Genomic DNA, 19,939 nt, shown 5'->3' with positions numbered 1-19,939 from the left:
GTAGTGCCATATTGATTTCCTATACGACTGCAACTCGCTGGGAGACTGTATCTTCAAGATTCACAGAGTGGGTTCAAATCCTACTGCAGACAGGAAAATATATGGCGCAACATGCATCCAAAACTGAATTATAACTTAGCAGTGAGAGAAAAAAAATTTCCTGAGGTGAAATGTACATAGTACCCCAACTGAAATTGTGAATATATTTTTCCATCGAAAAGTGATATCAGGAAAGCATGAATGTCTGAAAATTTGTGTTTATAAAACATTTACCCCCTGATGACCTTTGCTGAATTCAAGTTTTGGTAACGCCCATTGCAGGTTTTCTTCAGTCATTGGCCGATTTACTGCCACGTATTCATTAACATTTTGTGATTGGTAAAGTTGTCATAAATATCTTACATCATCAAACAAATTGTTCACAAACAAAATAATGTACATCTCAAATATCAAAGCAATCTGGTTAGTAGTTTTCAAGAAGAGTTGAATATAGCACTTCTTAGCAAAAATAGAGAACTGAAAACATCTGGAAATTAACAATCTGACAGAGGTCCACCCAAGGTATCAAAGCAATTGGGCTTGTAGTTTTTTAAAGCAGGAGGGTCATCACCTGCGCAAGCGATGATAACAACACACGTTAAAAACGCAAAGGCTCATGGGTAGACGCTTGTTTGTAAACAATGACATGCTATGGCCATCTGACGCATGTGCAGGTGACGAAACCCCCGAATAAAAGAAGTTAAAAAAAGCATTTTTTTACGGACGAAAGACAATGGACAATCATCCCACTGAACATCCATGCCTTTATTAAATCTTCTGTATTTTGAATTTCTTAATGCTTTTTAACTTCGCTCATCTCAAGGTCACATGTTTATTGTATATTTATCAGGGGTCAGGAGGTCCATCAAGATATTTCAAGGAAATATCAAGGTCATCTCAAGATCACATGTCAGATTTTGGAAATATCTGAATAATGTGATTATTATTGCCACTGCTCTCTGCACTTGTCAATTACAGCAAGGTCTACCGATCACAAGCTTGTTTATAGATCAATTATTTTTTTACAGTGCAGTATTATTGTTTATACGGTACTCCATGCTGAAGACCAAATTGATTTGAATTATGGTTTATATGTCACATTCATGATATCAATCCCCTGTGGTATGAATGGCAGCTAAGTAGATCAATGCAAAACCCATTCAGGATAACATACAACCATTTCCTGAAAGGGATTGGCAAAAACAAAAATTCATTCAGGAAGGTATGAACAAAAAAACAAACAATGAGTTTATTGTTAATTTAATTTAGCGGGTTTTACACATCAGTAAAAATACCAGAGTATTAATAACAATACCCGCCAGCTTTGTTTATGATACATGCTCAAAAAGACAGACAGCAATACCACTACAAGAATTCATGGATTTTTAAGCTTGAAAAAAATTATTCAAAATTATGATTTCTACAATCTGGACAAAATTCCATCACTGTGCTGGAAGATTATTGTGAAAACAGTGGAACATGGAAAATAATGAAATTGATATGAAACTTAGAACTTTCAAACTGTTGAAGGACAGGATAGAAATTGTGCTCCATATAAACTATTGTACCGTAATAATGCACTTTAGAAATCAGAGACTGGAACTCTGTGTTGAACAAAGCATATGCAAAAATTGCCTGTATTATAACCCTGCCAGTAACTAACACATGTTAGTACGTCCATGCTGACCCAATTAGAATCTGAACTTCGTTTTTCACAGAATGTAAATTATCCATTAGAAACAAGAATGAAACTTACTCAATTTATTCATAGAAAATTGAAAAACTTTGAATTGTTAAAAAACACATTTACAACATGAATGCAAATGGTAGACAAATTAACATCAAGAGAAGTCTTTTATTTCATCAAAACAGCATTTCTATTTTAATAGAGACAATTACTGTCTCAGCTTAATAAATTTTAAAACAGCAATGAAAGTTTCTATTGGCCGATTGAATAATATTAGGACATTTTAAATGACGTCGTTGCGCACTGTTCTCGTTGATTGGCTGGTTGGAAATTTATAAATATTTATAAGGATGAAGGGAATGCCTTTGTTGTGGTTTGTAGTTCCATAGTTGTGCCAAGAGTAAAAGTTAAGATCTCGCTGCAAAAGTGGTGCAGTCGCTCTCTTGGTTTCTCTGTTTCTGCTATTTTTTAATAGCCGGCTGGTTTATTTCGCCTGCCGTTGGGTGTTCGATGACGGACGCAATATTAACCTACTTGCGATATTGATAAAAACAGCAGACAGTGGAATTAATCAAGAGAGCTGCAGCTCCATGTGCGATGGAAAAGGCATCCTAAAACTAACGATATGCAAACTGTAACTATCATGACATAAGACATGTGATGGGGGGGGGGGGGGGGGGCTGACTATTAGCATATTGGAATTAGATTAATAACGGCAGTCCCAAGAAATCTACCCACGCACGATATCAACAAACCTGGGAGCTGCCATTTTGGATCTCGCTGAAATCTCGTTACAATTGTGGAAGGAAGTGTGTCATCGGTTTCGTGAATACATGAGTGCCTACTACTTTGTATAGGGTCTACCTTGACGTGAAAAGGCGTCTTGTAAACAACTAGTTGAGTAAATATTACGACATATACAAAGTATTTCAACCAAGTCTCGTACTCACACGTGACTCGCGCTAACAGGAAGTCTAGAAATCTAGGCTGTGCGTATTTGTGTCGCGAAGCTGGCTTGGCACAGGTCTCTGCGACACTATTGTGCGGATTCTCCAATACTTTACCAATATAACGCACAAAGTGACACTTTTTCATTAGCGGGAAAGCAATGTAAAGTGAGTATTTATTTCCTGTATCGACATTTGTATGGAATTTGCGCTCTGCATGGGACAAATTTAAGGAGAAATTTTGAAGAAAATATTAGATGACGAACAGTTGCTAAAAATAGTAACTTGCTGCGACTACTGGCTGTTTCCATAATATTGATATTATTATAATTGCGTTATTAATACTTATTATTTTTGTATTTCTATGACAACATTGCACAACTTATTTAAAAAAAGACAGTCTAGTCTGTCGATACCTTTCGCATATTGACGAGACACGGTTTTCCAACTGTCAACATGCTTAGTGTTATGTTAATTACCACATCATGTCATTGTTATTTTAAGACGACGACATTTAGAATTACATCTCGTTGGCGCCTTCAAACAGTTACTAGTATATATTATCATATGTAACTCTTCACAATGTTGATTTGCAGTATATTTCGACACTGAACTTGATAATGGTACTTCGTTGCGCTGATCCCATTCACGATATGTACTTTTTAGTACGGAGTTTCCTATTGTTACTGCCACCGCAAGATAGAATCATGGAAGTAAAAAGATCTCTTTTTACTTCCATGATAGAATGTATCGGCAATATTGCAGTATGAAACACTTTTTTGCTAAAAAAATATCTACTTTATACATAGTTTTGCTAGACATGCAATGGCTACATTGTGATCAATATAGCTGTATCATTAGCAAAACAGTGTCTCATACCACAATACCAATAGACATTCTTACATTTAACTTGTTGTATAGTTTTGATAGAATTGAAAATGATCAGTAAGAAGCGCTCTTAATTATTGTACCGCTAGCTTGGTCTTTGAAGCAGTATGTGGTCTATGCTTTTTTCTGTAATACAACATGACTTGCACACTTTTAACAATCAAATATCCTGAAGTTGTTATTAGTGACTGACGCTTTGAAAAGTCCAGAAAAAATTGTGTCTTCAATCATGAACCTAAGTTTTAAATTTGTATATATTTTGACCAATTTTTAATTCAAAATGGCATAGTAATTTTATCTTGTTGACCTATTTTTTTTAACAACCGTGGAAGTAAAAAATAGTAAGAACAATGCTTTTTTCCTTGACAAATATCAAGTTAACTGTGTACATGTGTTATTCGACAATTAAAGGGCTGCATGTACTGATAGCATTGCCTCACACCTCCACATCGTACAAATGGTTTTCTTATTCTGAAAGTGATGATGAGGACAAAATGAGGTGTCAGAGTTGCCAATTATTTGAATAGAAAAAATGTTCATCTATGGATTACAGTGAACATGTTATGTCAACTCCAAATGCCTTTACAAGGTGATGGCAAGAAATAGTTTACTTATCAGAGGCAACAGAGATTTTATATTTATATCAGTCTAAAACCACTAAACTTTCACTAAAAGTTAGAAATGAAGAATTGATATGATAACCACTAGATTATGATGAATGTTAGACATGCTTTGGAAAAAGGGGAGGAATTCTTGTACCATGACGCAACAGTAAAGTGAGACGAAAAATTTGATTTTACATGCCCAGCATTTTATTATGTTTATTAATCTCTGTTTGGAACGAAGTCTGAAATGCGAGTCTTGTAGTTAAGTATCTGTGTGTGTATGCGTCCATGTGTGCATGCGGAGCTGTGTCCCAAGCAGCATACCTTGACCGATTCACTGCAAACCTTGCACTTTTTTAACACATAGTCTAATACATAGGTTAGGTTACCTTAATATGTTAGGTCAAAGAATGGCCATTTTTGTTGTAAAAAACACTAAAATTAGGTATTTTTGGGCATGCGTTTGATTTGTTTCAAACTTGGTTGAAGGAGTAACTATTACTGGAGGTTGATGCACATCACTTTAATTTGTAAACTCAATCCATTTATCAGGTCACTCAAGTACTGCATCATCACATGCTTTTTGCATATGTGCAATTCTTGAAGTATAAAATAGCAATGTAAAAAATGTTCACTGCACAGGATTAGGAGCGAAATTAATGTTTTTCCATTAAGTAAAGTATGTGCTTTGGTCATTTTTCGAGTTACAATAATCATGAATGGTAACTTTTACACTAATAATTTATGCTGTTATTTGTTTTCTTGTTATAACATGGTATCATTTATTGTCACATGCGTAACACGTGCATGGTGACTGTACATGCGTATGCATGTGTGTTTTTGTGGGGGGTGGTGATAGTGCTTTCTATTGAAACAACTTTTAAAGGAAACTATTTCATTACTACAATTACGTTAATTATAAATCAAGAACACATGACAAGCTACATGCAATGAAGTTTATGGATTACTAGTAAGCTTTTTTTTTTCTAGAGGAAACAGTTGACCAATCAAAGCATATATATGTTGTGAAATATTTGTAGACTCATTGATCATTACCCATATATATAATTCTATTCCTTTTTGTTCTTTCAGGAATTCACTTTTCAGGCGGTTACTCCGCGCATCAATGAAAGAAAACCACTAATGCAACTATGTCTCAAAGAAACGCAGTCACTGAGGTAATGGTTATTGACTCACAGTTTGATCATTTTCGGGATTACATTGACATCATACAAGTCTATCAGTGCCGAATATGTGGTTATCACAGTCCTCTACGACATGCCATAGCAAGTCACATGTCAGAAGTTCACTTCCCTAAAACATGTTACCTATGTCAGCAGTGTCATTTTGTGTACGAGGACAAAGCCCAGCTGCGACACCACCTAAGTTCTGTTCATGGAAGCGAGTGCACAGATGATGTTGTTAGGTACGAAGCAGTTCATCCACATGTCAGGTCTGTACCACATTCATTGCCTTCAAATGTGATTACAGCCTCACAGTTCAGACAGTGTGAAGACCAATCTGTTGTTATAGCTCATGACATCAACCAGAATATCACACCTAGAAGTGGTCTTCACCCAGAGAGTTTTGTACAGCATAGTGGTCCCGAGACTAGAGTGGAAAGTGGTCTAAGACCTGTGGCAGTGAGTACTAGTGTGCCACATGATGGTACACCACTATTTCATGCAGAAAATTCATACATTCAACATGTAGCCAAGAAGAGTAGTAGTCAGCATAACATGGTTAACGTCAAAGAAGAACCAAAACTGAAAAACAAAACTTCCAAGGCGAGGGAAATCACTGCTGAAACGAATAGCAGTATAGTTCATAATGGAGGACAAAGTGAAGACAAAAGTACCGGTAGTAAGACGCAAGCTGCAGATAATGCTGAAATGAATAGAGGTACTACTATTAATGATAATGCCCTGAACAGCACAGAAAAGCATGTGACAAATGTTGAAAATGATGGTCAAGAAAAGCCCAAAGAAAGAAAAAAGCACCGAAGTAAACCTTCATTGAGTACAGTACTGACAAATTTAGCTGCTCAGCATGGGCATGTGAAGTCTGATGAAACACCTGGGCTTAAGCAAACATCCTGTGAACAAGGCAGTATCAGCTCGGATGGTGATTCTGACAGTTCTCCACGCAATGAAAAAGTTGGCAGTTCTAAGACCAAGTATGGATCATCAGTGACAGCTCATTATTTGACTTACAAAAGAGAACAATGTAATGGGTTACCACCGAAAAAAATCAAGTTGGAAATCATTGAAAACCCTCGTCAGCATCAAGATGTTAAGCCAACTGCCCAAGAAAATGATGGTCCTTATAATGCAGATGGGAGCTTTGATTATTACTCACTCACCGGATGGAAAGCTTATCGATGTGATCTGTGCAACAAAGGCAAACGTGGTCGACGAGTATCTTTTAAAACTGCTCAAGAACTTATAGAGCACAACTTCTTTGTTCATGGAAAACCTGCACCACCAGCAGCACATCCAGTCTCTAATGGAACAGCTCTTCATAGCCAAACAAGTGATAATGTACGACAGGATGACCCAGGGGCAGGCTTTGAAATGTACCGACCTCCATTACCATGGCCTCCAGGTTTTCACCCTGGAAATGATGCCGAAGATGGTAAAGTACATCAGAAGCAGATACCAGTGTTGGATTTATCTGTACAGTGTAACCCGAATGGAAGCACTGATACAGGAAGTAATAGTGATCCTAACGGTGATGGAAACAGCATATCAAGTGAGAAACATCAACATCATAATGATGATGATTCAGATTGTCCTAGTGATGATTGCCCTTCTGGGAATTCCCCAGGTTATATGTCTTACCCAGGGGAGAATAGTGATGGTAGTGCTGGTCTTATCCAAGAATATCCACAAGATGAGTTCTCTAGAGAAGGAGTTGGTGCAGGTTTCATGGGACACAAAGTACGAAAGACATTAACCTCACGGTTAGCAGCCTTACAAAGAGGGGAACTATCAAGGAAGAAAGATCCAAAATTTGCTGATGAGGTCATCAACAGTAGTTATAATCCTGACGGTAGTTTTGACTATTACTCGTTGACCGGTTGGAAAGCCTACAAATGTGAGCTTTGTAAAAAAAGAAGATTCAAGACTGCTACTGAGTTAGCTGAGCACAAACGTGCGATGCATCCAGGTCTCTTAGAAAACAACAGCACAATGCTAGAAGAATTGCCTGAGGATCATGGTACAACACCTACCTCAGAGAAGCCTGTTATCGGCATTGAAGCTGAAGCTGACGGATGAAGAAATGGCAGTCACCAATAATTTTGGTACTCTACACTACAATGTTGACATTGTTGTCATCGTTTGATGGTTGCTTCCTTCAAGAATAGAGACGAAATGCAAGTGACTTGTTTCTACAACAGAGTTCATACATTAACAAAGAATGTATCGGAAGAAGATGAATGATCAGATCAAATGCGCGAGGACTTGAGATAATGGCTGCAAAACACTGAAACTATTCCTACATATGGATTGTATGTGTCAGGTATTTTGCCAGCTTTACTTGTTATAATATTGTTTCTTCAAACATTCTTAATGTTTTGTTCATCTTCATAGTATATTTTCAAAACAGTTTTTTTTCCATGACTGGAATTTTTTTTTCTCAGTTTATATTTCTATTTTAAATTGATCGGTTTCTGGCTCTGACACCACAACTTACAAATATTGTTTAAAGTTCTCCTGTGAACTTGGATACTGAATTTTAAGTTGGTTTCCTAAGTTGGTTGATAACAAAACAATATATTTGGTGAGATTATTTTTGACAATCGTCAAAATGAAATTGGAAGTTTTTTTAGCAACAAATCTACAAATTAAAACAGTTTTACCAAGTACAGTTTCAGAAAAAGAAAAAAAAAATCAAACAATTTTTAACAATGGTCACAAAACGCACTGTTGAATATTATGCGAGGTTGTTGATTCATCATTTACATATTTCTGAGAAAAAAGCAACGATTTCTAGTAATTTGATTCATCTATTAAAAATTACATTATGTAATTTTAATTGAAATATTTTTTAACTCACAATGTTTCAACATATTAAAATGGAAAATAATGCAGTTATACCCAGTGTTACAAACTAATAATGGTTGAATATGGGTTCAGATGAAATTGTAGTTTTCTTGGGTAGAATTTCTGTTCTCATTGGTGAGACTTTGGTCTTCATATGCAAATTGTCTTCTAATGGATCTAGTACCTCATTTGATTCAACTTGGATTTTACATTTTTTTATTGAAGCTCAATAGATTAAAAACTTGTAGTTTATTTTCAAGACAGTCTCAACCAAAGACTTGTTTGTATGCAAATTTAGTATTCATGTCCAATCATTGTTTTATTTTCTACATCCACTCATCCTCAAACCTTTTTTATATATCTAAAGTATCAAGATTGACTGAGTACAGGAATAGTAAAAATGATAGTCATTCATGTTGAAGATATATTCCAGAATTTTATATTCAGAATCAAATACAAATTTACAGTGAATATATAAATCTCTTGTAGTACAGGTAATTTTTTATAAAGCATGTATGGTGTATGTATTTCACTGGTGCCTTTGAATACATTCTGTTGGTTTTGTGGGCCCTAATAATATACAATTGTATCATTAAAGGTAACGAAGATATGTGAAAATTGGAGGTCATGGGAACAATATGTCAATATTTTTTTCCAACAAGATGTTCCATATCATATGTACAAAATGGACTTAAGATTTGTAATTTATTAATACATTTTCATCAGTTGTGTTGTATAGTAACTCAAAGGCCCTTTGCCAGATATAGAGCAAATACACTTTTAGAATTTTTGATAACTTACAGACAGTATGAATTGTTTCCTGTCCATGGGTCTTTAACCTATTCGCTACTGGCAGTGGCATGGTTATGACTATTTGGTAAGACATATTGAAGTTGAAAATTTTGTCTTCAGTTCTGTGATGATTTTAATGGCAAAATCCTCCATTTTTGTAAAAGTTGTGAAACTAATCAGTGGCAATGGTTGTGTAATATACTGACAATTTTAAGTGTGATTGCTGCAAGATAATTTGTTCAAATCTTGACCTCCCCCTAAAAAATATTGATTTCTTGATGAAATATTTTTATTGAAGTATATTGAAAATTGTCCACGGAAAGTCATATATCTCTATGTGTATGTCATTAATGTAAACTGTTTTGAGTTTGCCAGACATAAAAAATCATTGAAGTCATGTGTCTTAACATGAAAAATTACAGTCGAAATAATGTAATACTGATTCTGAAAGTGTTTATGGTCCTGAAATGGTGTCTTTTCCTATGGTTTACAATATAGCAGAAACCTCCCAAAAAAAGATGTGATGCGTAAACCTTTCAAACTGTAATTCAAACTGACAAGAAACACATTTTGTTTTTGTCTCCAAGTTTCACCCAAAATAAGTTGACAGTCTACTGAGTGTAGTCTTCTCCACTCTTTCTATTCTATTCATGTTTTTTGTAAAGCTAATCTGACAAAGTAAATATCAGGCCAAGTCTAAATTAAAAAATGACCATATGCATATTTTATGGAGAAAAGTATAATATATAGGTTGAGTTGTGTGTTTCAGGTGTTTGATCTGTATTACTTGATTTGTTTTGTTCAGAAGCAATGTTATTTTTAGCAGTATCATATACAAGTATGATATCCATTGATTTATTTTGAATGTGCAAGAAGTAAGATGCATCTATGTTTAAAAATCTTTTTCTGTTTTGGAACTTGGAATACATATATTAAGCAGAGAATTTACCAAATTTTTTAATTCGTATTTGTTAGTTTAAGAATACAATATATTAAACATGGTTTATTTTAATTTTTGAGACGTTTTTTTTCTAGGATGGTTTGTGATTTAGTCATACCATCAGTTTCTTACTTACGACCACTTTGTTTTGATAGACTATCATTAAACAGAGTATTTACAAAGTTCAATATTTCATATTTCTAGAAAAAAAATATATACTTTTATATATATATATATATACACACACACCGGTGTATATGATGTTGCTTTTTAGTCCCCGTTCGTTTTGCCCTGTGTGCGTCCGTCCGTCCGTCCGTGCATCCGTGATCACCTGTATCTCGAACATGCATGGACCGATTAAGTTCAAACTTCTCTCATACATCACACATTATATGGGACATATGCACATGCATTTTTTTCATGATCTGATTAACGATAGCCGAATAGCGGCCATTTTAAGGCCGAAAATGCATCAGTTATGCATGGACGGATTTTGTTCAAATTTGGTACATACATTAAACATAATAGGACCTTGATGCACGTCATTTTTTTTTTGGATCGGGTTTGAAATGGCCGACTGGCGGCCATTTTGTTTTAAAGAATTCAGTTCTGGATCCGTATCTGAGACATGCTTGGATTGATCGAGTTCAAACTTCACACACACAAGGTACATCATGTCACAAATATGTATGTGCATTTGTTTCATGATCTCATTAACGATAGCCAAATGGGGGCCGCTTTAAGGCCGAAAATGCATTGAAATCGCACATTTGCACCATTCCGGACCCGGATCTCAGTTATGCATGGACGGATTTCATTCAAATTTGGTACATACATTAAACATAATAGGACCTTGATGTACGTCATTTTTTTTTTCGGATCAAGTTCGAAATGGCCGACTGGCGGCCATTTTGTTTTAAAGAATTCAGTTCTGGATCCGTATCCGAGACATGTCTGGATTGATCAAGTTCAAACTTCACACACACAAGGTACATCATGTCACAAATATGTATGTGCATTTGTTTCATGATCTCATTAACGATAGCCAAATGGGGGCCGCTTTAAGGCCAAAAATTCATTGAAATCGCACATTTTCACCATTCCGGACCCGTATCTCAGTTATGCATGGATGGATTTTGTTCAAATTTGGTACATACATTAAACATAATAGGACCTTGATGCACGTCTTTTTTTTTTCGTATCAAGTTCAAAATGGCCGACTGGCGGCCATTTTGTTAAAGAATTCAGTTCTGGATCCGTATCCAAGACATGTCTGGATTGATCAAGTTCAAACTTCACACACACAAGGTACATCATGTCACAAATAGATATGTGCATTTGTTTCATGATCTGCTTAACAATAGTGGAATGATGGCCATTTTAATACCGATAATGCATCAAAATCACGTATTTTCACAATTCCAGAACCGGATCTCAGTCATGCATGGATGGATTTTGTTCAGATTTAGCACAATGTGTTGTACATATGCAGGTGCATTTCGGTCATGATCTGCTTTGAATGTATATGTCACTCAAATATGAACGGAACGGGGACGTGTCATTGACAATGACTTCTTGGTACATGATTTGCCCATTCTTTATTTTTTGTCTTTTTTGTCTTCTTTTTTTTGCTAAACATTGTACACAATGGAGATTATCATATTTTCTTGGAACTGGATGTTTAGATTATGACCATAAGAAAAAGAATATTGTTCTTATTTCTTAAAATTAGTGTCATTCTAGTGATGATGATGTATTGCAAAACTAGACTTTCACAAGTCACAACAATATTTTTACCAGCAAAAATTTCTCGTGTCTTTGAGACATGGTCACAGCTACAGCTATGTTTACACAATCTTGTCTTCATGAATGTTAAACTGTCAAATTGGGAAATTCTAAGAAGTTTTCAGTATACATGTATTGCATTACATATCTCTATGTATGTGATTATATTTAGGTTTCATATAAAGTGTAGCCTGGAATACTTTTATATGCAAATTTTGAGGTCTAAGAACAATACACCAAGCATCGAGGCCCAATATAACCATGATCACCTATTTAACCATAAATTTGATGGTTCGGTTTGTTTGAAAATGCTGTCAAGCTTATGTAAATCACGTGAATTGGGGGAATTCTGTCATGTGTGGTAATATAGATAAAAATCTATATAAAAAACGAAAAAAAATATTTTTGATTGAAATTCACAAATAAACTGCATCTCTACCTTAAATAGACCAATTAATGTTTACTTCTCATGGTTCAGGCAGGACCATTGGTTGACCATAGTGAATGACTTTTGAATAAATTTTGCATATCAACTAACAACCTTGCATTCAATACTGGCTATATTGTAGACACCTGGACTTTAGGTACATATCTGTATTTTGTTGTCTAGAAGCTCAGGTGCTAGTGCCTGTCCACTGAGACCCATGATAAAGTGTGCATTTTCAAATGCATAAGTATTGTTGTTTTTAGACACCTACTAGACAGGTTACCACTATTTTTTTGATGTGAATTCTATTCTCAGTAATGGATGATTTGCTTGTTTTAAGTGCATGGTATGTTGTTCAGTTGCATCATAAACACTGTCGTTCACAGTTTGTATTTGTTACTTCAAATGAATAGTTGAAAGAGTGTCTTAGTTTTATATGAACAAGGACAACAAAGTCGTATGTTCATCAGCTACATCACTGAATGTACCATTCAGGTAACCTGGCAACATATTATATAATTGCTCCCCAATTAGTCTTGACCAGCTAATGAAGTGTCGCACAGAAAAATGTCATCCAGGATTCTATTTGTTGTGTGCAGATTTAAATCATTTTGAATATCAAGGCTTGGACTGAATCTTGTCCAGTCTGATGAAGAGGGTATCTGACAAACTCCCCTCCCCCCAAAGTCTCCACCAGGATTATTTCTGTTTATAGATTCTTTTTATGCATTGTAAACTTAGTGTTAGTGTTTTGTTTTGTACTTACCTGTCATTAATTTGTTATCACACAGTACCCCAATTGGAGATATCAACACTTGTCATATCCTAGAGAGCATGTGATAACACACAAAAACATTTTGTCATATCACCAAAGACCTGGCTTTTTTCATTACCATTCACAGTAGCATGAAAATTCTTTAAGCACCAAAGTCAACTTCTGTCACCTTTCACAAATTTTAAAACAACATAATTTTTCCTAAGTTAAAATTGAAACTTGGAAGAATTTTGTCATTACATCAATCACTGCATATCATTGTGATGTTGATCGACGATCCATAAACTGGTACACAGTTATTGTTTTCTGTCTGGTGAATTGATGCAGCCTTGTTTTCTCATTGGCAAGCAGCTAATTTGTTTGCACAGAGTACACTACTGTTTTAGACATCAGTATAAAATAATTGTCTTCATCAGATTATTACATGAATATTTAATGCATCTTTCTGTTCATAATTCTTCTTGCTATTTTTTACTTATTGTGTTATTGTTGTATCCCAGATTTTATGTATCCACTCCATTTGTGCCTATGGACTAAATTGAATTTACATATCGATTTTGCATAATTTGCAGTGCAAATCTGAGATGCTTGTTTTGCACTTGAGGGCATTGCATATGCATAAAGGTGTGCAGCTTTGCTGGTTGAGCAAAACAAAATAATTATAGATCAAAAATTAATTAAAATCAAAATTAAAAATAACATTTTCTTAATACAAGAATGAATAAAGTTATGGAATCAGTCACTGTACTTGGCTTGGAGAAATTCACTTTATAAAATAAAATAAAATGGAATGAAAATAATATATTTTGTTTGCTTTAGGGAGTTTTCGCTATCGTTTCCAACAGCAAATAAGGCAGGTAATCATTTAAAATTTTGCTGTCCAAGCTCCCTTCATCAGGTTGCTTATTAATATAGGTTATCTTGATGTGTTGTGATCAAAATAAAAACCATGTAGACTCGCTCAAAATTTCTGCACAGTCAGAGCTCATTTCCAGGACGTTTCATGATAACATTTAACTTTTCATTTGATGCAACATTAAAGTCTATGGATAAGAGTTTGCACTGATTCTCGGACTGTTCAGGCTGTATACTATCGTTTCCATCACATGTTTAAAGCAGACATAATTTGACCCTTTTATTTGTTTGAAAGATTTCATAATGTGAATTATTATTAATACCTAATTTGTTTCTTTTACATGCAGAGAATGACACTGCTTCATATCTATTATTAAACAATATTTTCAATTGAAATAGTTTCAAACGGGCTCAAATGCAGTCACAAACTGTTTTGACTGAAAGAACAATTTTTGGGATGCTGTTGTTAAGGAAACAAAAACTGGGATGCAATTATGTTGTGTGTAAATGCAGTTCTGTTGTCTTGACTACGCCAGGTTTCTCAATCTTTTTCTAATTATCAAAAGTACATGTAGAAGCCACACTTTTACTATCCCGTTCTATGTAATGCAAAAGAATAATCAGGAAAGCAGATTAAATTGTTTACTAGAATCTAGGACGAATCAGCTATCGTGATATTCTATATAGTTTGGTCTTGTTTGCTTTATTTTAACCAAGTTTAGTTGCGTATGGTTATCCTCACAACTTGTTCCACAGAATATTCTTCTATGTTGGCTTAAGACAAAAATACATGCATGCATGCTTAAAAAGCTACAGCACTTTGAAAGTCAAGACATTAGTGTCTGACTATTACCTTTAAGGGATGCATTAAGGTATACATTATCGTAACTTTACTGTGTTACTGAATGTCAATTACTTGGGGGTGAATTATTACTTATTTCGAGTGGAATTGAAAAACAAAATTTGGCAGCAAAAGAGGCAATTTGCAAAGAAAAAATCAGCTACAATTTTCTCTGATTGATGAAAAAAAAAATTAATGAACATAAGATTTATAAATGGTTTGCATGTATTATGTAACCTTACCACCCTCTGTGGAATGTTGCGTTCCTGTTTATGAATTGCACAATTGATGTGACAGAGAAGTTTCTTGATCGTTGCATGTGATAATTCTAGACATTATCCTAATGATGAGATAAGCGCACAAATAGGTTTTTTTTTTGAGGACTTAATGATAATTGAATGTAACTTGCTGTACTCTATCCTTGTTACAATTGTACTATATGCTACAAGAAGCATTTAGTTAAATCAGGATGGTTTAAGGTGCATACAATAACCATCAATACAGTACCGTAGCCATTTTGACACACAAGTAATGGCACTTTGTACAAACTCAACATTTCCACAAATTGCTTCAGTTTTTACCATTATGAAAATTCAGTCTTTAGAAATTGTGACAATGTTCATACACAGGTAGTTTCTGCCATCATGTCTACATGAACTGAGAACCACACAGAAAATTGATTTTTGTTAATTTTTTTTCTAAAAATTTATGTTGGGGTTAATTGTTATATTTTTCAACAAAGAAAGAAATGTTGTACATACAAGTCTGATAGGGTTATTTTTGAGTGTGGTCGCATGTTGTTCATGCCTATGATTGGCTATAATGTTGAAAGGTAAACGAAAGTTTAAATTCTGGTCACATGGCTATTGACAATATTTAAAGATTGGTGCAGCTGACTGTTTATTGAATTTCTATTGATTATTTTACTATTTATAGTGTAATGCACTATGTTTGAGGTACATTTCAATAGATTTTTTAAAAACCATTGAGTATTTTTTCTCCATTTATTTTAAGATCTCAGAATGTATATTTTGTTACGTGTTTTACATGTATCCATCATTTTACTTTGTGGAATAAAAATGGTACTCCTATGTTTAAAGTGAGTTTTGTGAATTTGTGAAGCTGCTTAGACGTTATCTCGATATCCTGCTAGGATGTTCTACTCCCTGGACTACCAATGGCAAAATGGACATTCATTGGAGTCAAAATACCGGGTAGGAAATAAGATTATACGTGTACAGTCAAACCTGTGTATAGTGAATGACCAACCAAGGGAAATCATTAAAATGGTCTGTATATTCAGGTGGTCTTTTATATGGAGGTTGGATCATTTTCTTCATGGATTGCCAACCAGTTCATTGACACATAATTGGGGAGGGGAGGGGGGGGGTTGCTTATTTGAGTTGATCAAAATCAAATCTGAAATTAAAAACTGCTTTATACATTGAATGTTAATTTTCTCTAAAGGTATATTGCTGAAAGATGATCATATGAGACGTTTTTTTATACACCGATTGCTCATGCGTTGTGCCTTCAGACTTTTCAAGTGGTCACTATAGACAAAATGGCCTTCATGTAAAGATGGTCACTACCGGTAACACATGCTTGTTATTAAAATCTTGCCAATTAAGAAACTAAGGCTTTTGTGCACCTATACAACAGATGGACCTTTAATAGAGCAAATATAGAAAACTATAATAACACAAATTCGTAGCAAGATTCTAATATGGCTGCAATCTGTGTGCAGCCTAATTGACTCGCGAGGTTTTCTCTATAATATTCAATAAGGGAGTTCAACTGCAAAAAGCAGTCAGTCAATTTTAACACAGATTGTGATGGCTAAAACTGTAATTTAGGATATGAGCATGTAGATCAGTTTGAAAATACTGCTGTGTTGATTTTATGTCAATTTTACTATTGACAAATGCTGTATCCTGGTTATCAAAAGTTTCTACTAGATTGGCATCCCAGCTGATGCCGTTGTTAATTCTATAGGATAGACTAATTGCACGTCTATTGTCGTCTAAGTCAACCCATTAATTTGATTAATCAAACTAGAAATACTATGATAGATTGATAAGTCCACGAAGAGCGCAAAAATGGTGTACAAAATTATGCGTCAAAAACTTGAAAGGATGACTGAACAGATCCAAATGGAAATTGAAGAAACTTTTTAAAGACCCCGAAGATAAAAAATCTTAGATCGGTCACGGTGCAGTGACATATCCGTACTAGGTTTAGATTGATAATTGTTACTCATATCACAACAGTTGAAGAATTAAAAGATGGTAAATTTGAATGACAATAACTAACTAACTAAATGTGAATAGGCTGTAACATTTTAGCTGCTATGTATTCTGTTTATTCATGATACCTAAATCATAACACTAGTGCACTGTTTCAGACTCGTTTGTTTTTCTCCCAGCTCAACAGCATCATGCCACAAGCACACTCACAAAAATTGTTTTCAGCCATGTTTTCATACTAAGTAATTGAGGACACTGTTTCGTTCGACTCTGATCAAACTGAGTTGAACTCTGGCAGACCTTGACTCTCGTTCGGCCTCTGATCATGTGAATGCATTGGAGATAATCTCCCTTTAATCGATGCGAAGAGCAATAGTTAGGCTCAGATAGAATTCTGTCCTGTAAACGTAGCAATAGTCATTTTAGGTTACATTCCATGCAGTTTGTGCATGCTAATCTAACGTAATCCTGAAATTTAGAATCACTGAACAATGGAAATTACGTTTGACCTGGTGATTAGAACACCATGATCCTCAGTGATTTAATTCAGAATTTGTTGCCATAACAACTGATTTTATCATTTTCGACTCCTGTGTGCAAAGCACAAAAAGGGAGTCTTTGCAGTTAGTGTGTCTGTCTGTGTGTGTGTGTCTGTTCCACTGATATCTCAAGAACCATACATTAATTTTTGATGAAACTTGGTGCATAGATGCTCTGGGCCAATGCGCAGATTTGATTAGGTTTTGGTAGAAATCCATGCATATTAATTACCTACTTTGCATGATAATTAGCTCATTTTTAGCTGTTCCATGACTGTTGCACTGATATCTAAAGAACCACTCATTGAATTTTGATTTTTTATGTATGTAACATTTTGCTGATTTGTGTGTATTTTTCTATTATTTCTTTGTTTTGGACTAAATGGGCATAATTTCCCATTATCTATAGGACTTGAAAAAAAAATTATTCAAGTACATTTTGTGAAATGCAAATGGTTCAAATTTCTACTTGCATAGATTGGTCATACATTGTGAAATATGAAAAGTCACTTTACAAACAACAGGAAAGTATTTATTACTTGTTTGAATTATTTAGCTTAAGTATTAGCATACTTGGGGATGAATCGCTCGGTAATTACGCTACTCAAAAGTTGTAATTGCTTGTATACAATAATGAGTAGTTTGCAGTGGGAAATGCTGTTTATATGGCAGAGTTTATCAACTGCTGATGCTTTATTAGCCGACTCTTCCTGTTTTGTCACAAGTAGCGTTCATGGACAGCTTCTTAGCCATGCAAAGAAAATGTGTGTGAACACTTGTGTATGTATTAAATCTGGCATGTTTTAAGACCTGTGTGTTAACATTTAGCTCAGGCTAAGCACCCAAAACGCCGTTGTATTCAATGTTAATTTGGAAGATTTACTTCTCGTATTATATTCATAACTATTCAATTCGGTATGCCATTTCCAAAATGACAATTAACGCAAAACACTAAAAGAAATTTGTTCTCAAGAAATGTACTGATGAGACTCTGTGCTCTTTCTTGTTGTTCTGCAATCTGCACTTTCCGATATTTGCATTTGTATTGTTTTATAACCGTAGAAGTAACTTGTATACCTTCCTAGTTACTGTACTGAGTCATAGTTAAAATGACTGACGATTGTTGTATATTCTTAACAAGTTTGGGTGTTCCTTAGCCCCTGCTAACCACTGTTCCCTCCTGAGCATGAACACAATTGTGTCTACCCAATATGCAAACATACAAGATTAGCTTAAATCATAGCCCTTACTTCGTGTAGCATGAACACTACTTTAGTCAGGCGATTTATTCAAATAGATTTTTGAGAAAATTTTCAATGAAATAGATGTCAGATTTGATAGGTTTCAGTATGAACTTTGCAGGTATGTCACTGTACCATGAAATCTCTGCTGTGCTGATTTGTTTTGTGGTTTCCCAATTTTTAATCAGTTTAATTTTTTTTTCAGTTTAATTTGTGTTTAGTCCATGCCCAAAACGGTTTCTTGGAAATGAACAGGTCGATTTATTTGCAGCTTTGTTTCATGATCATGCATATTGGGTGCACATCATATTTTGTTGAAGATTCAAACAAGAATGACTGACTGGTGGCCATTTCCATGTCCATGCCAATTATATATCACCTGATTATATTGAAATAACCAATTCAGTTATGAATTCAAATAAAACTTGTTAAATAGATACACTGGGATAATGTTCAGTTCTGGTCAGTTTTAGTTATGATTCGCGTATATCAAATAATCTCGGAAAATAACTATCCTGGTTACCTTCCTCTTATTTCGTGGTTCTCCTGCCCTCTCATTAAAAGTCTAGAAAGTTGCCTTGATTTTGCAGCCACAGGCAGTAGATGACATTGATGTTGATTGGTTGATAAATATAGGGTACTGCTAATCTGAATATGCTAATGTACCAAGCAATTGATGACAGTGATGTTGATTGGTTGATAAATATAGCACACTGCTAATCTGAATATGCTAATTTCCCAAACAATGGATGACAGTGATGTTGATTGGTTGATAAATATAGCACACTGCTAATCTGAATATGCTAATTTCCCAAACAATTGATGACAGTGATGTTGATTGGTTGATAAATATAGCATACTGCTAATCTGAATATGCTAATGTACCAAGCAATGGATGACAGTGATGTTGATTGGTTGATAAATATAGCACACTGCTAATCTGAATATGCTAATTTCCCAAATAATGGATGACAGTGATGTTGATTGGTTGATAAATATAGCGTACTGCTAATCTGAATATGCTAATGTTCCAAGCAATGGATAACAGTGATGTTGATTGGTTGATAAATATAGCACACTGCTAATCTGAATATGCTAATTTCCCAAACAATGGATGACAGTGATGTTGATTGGTTGATAAATATAGCACACTGCTAATCTGAATATGCTAATGTACCAAGCAATGGATGACAGTGATGTTGATTGGTTGATAAATATAGCACACTGCTAATCTGAATATGCTAATTTCCCAAACAATGGATGACAGTGTATGTTCTCAACATGCA

The 19,939-nt window shown here is 34.7% G+C and overlaps 1 protein-coding gene across 1 annotated transcript; it reads left to right on the top strand.

The window, feature by feature from the left end:
• The first annotated feature begins 2,715 nt into the window (after nt 1–2,715).
• Nucleotides 2,716–15,726, top strand: LOC144357947 (uncharacterized). Its single transcript, XM_078011984.2, has 2 exons — nt 2,716–2,841; nt 5,259–15,726. The coding sequence occupies exon 2, from the start codon at nt 5,318–5,320 to the stop codon at nt 7,442–7,444; it is 2,127 nt and encodes a 708-aa protein (XP_077868110.1). The 5' UTR covers nt 2,716–2,841; nt 5,259–5,317; the 3' UTR covers nt 7,445–15,726.
• The last annotated feature ends 4,213 nt before the right edge of the window (nt 15,727–19,939 follow it).

Source organism: Saccoglossus kowalevskii, chromosome 6 (assembly GCF_978046115.1).
Source record: "Saccoglossus kowalevskii chromosome 6, keSacKowa6.1, whole genome shotgun sequence".
NCBI classification, from domain to species: Eukaryota; Metazoa; Hemichordata; class Enteropneusta; family Harrimaniidae; genus Saccoglossus; species Saccoglossus kowalevskii.
The sequence above is the reverse complement of the archived record's forward strand: the minus strand, read 5'-3'. Positions and strand labels throughout refer to the sequence as shown.

Bases quoted from the DNA above. Each gene is read 5' to 3' on its own strand.
- LOC144357947 (XM_078011984.2), top strand. From the start codon at position 5,318: ATGTCTCAAAGAAACGCAGTCACTGAGGTAATGGTTATTGACTCACAG.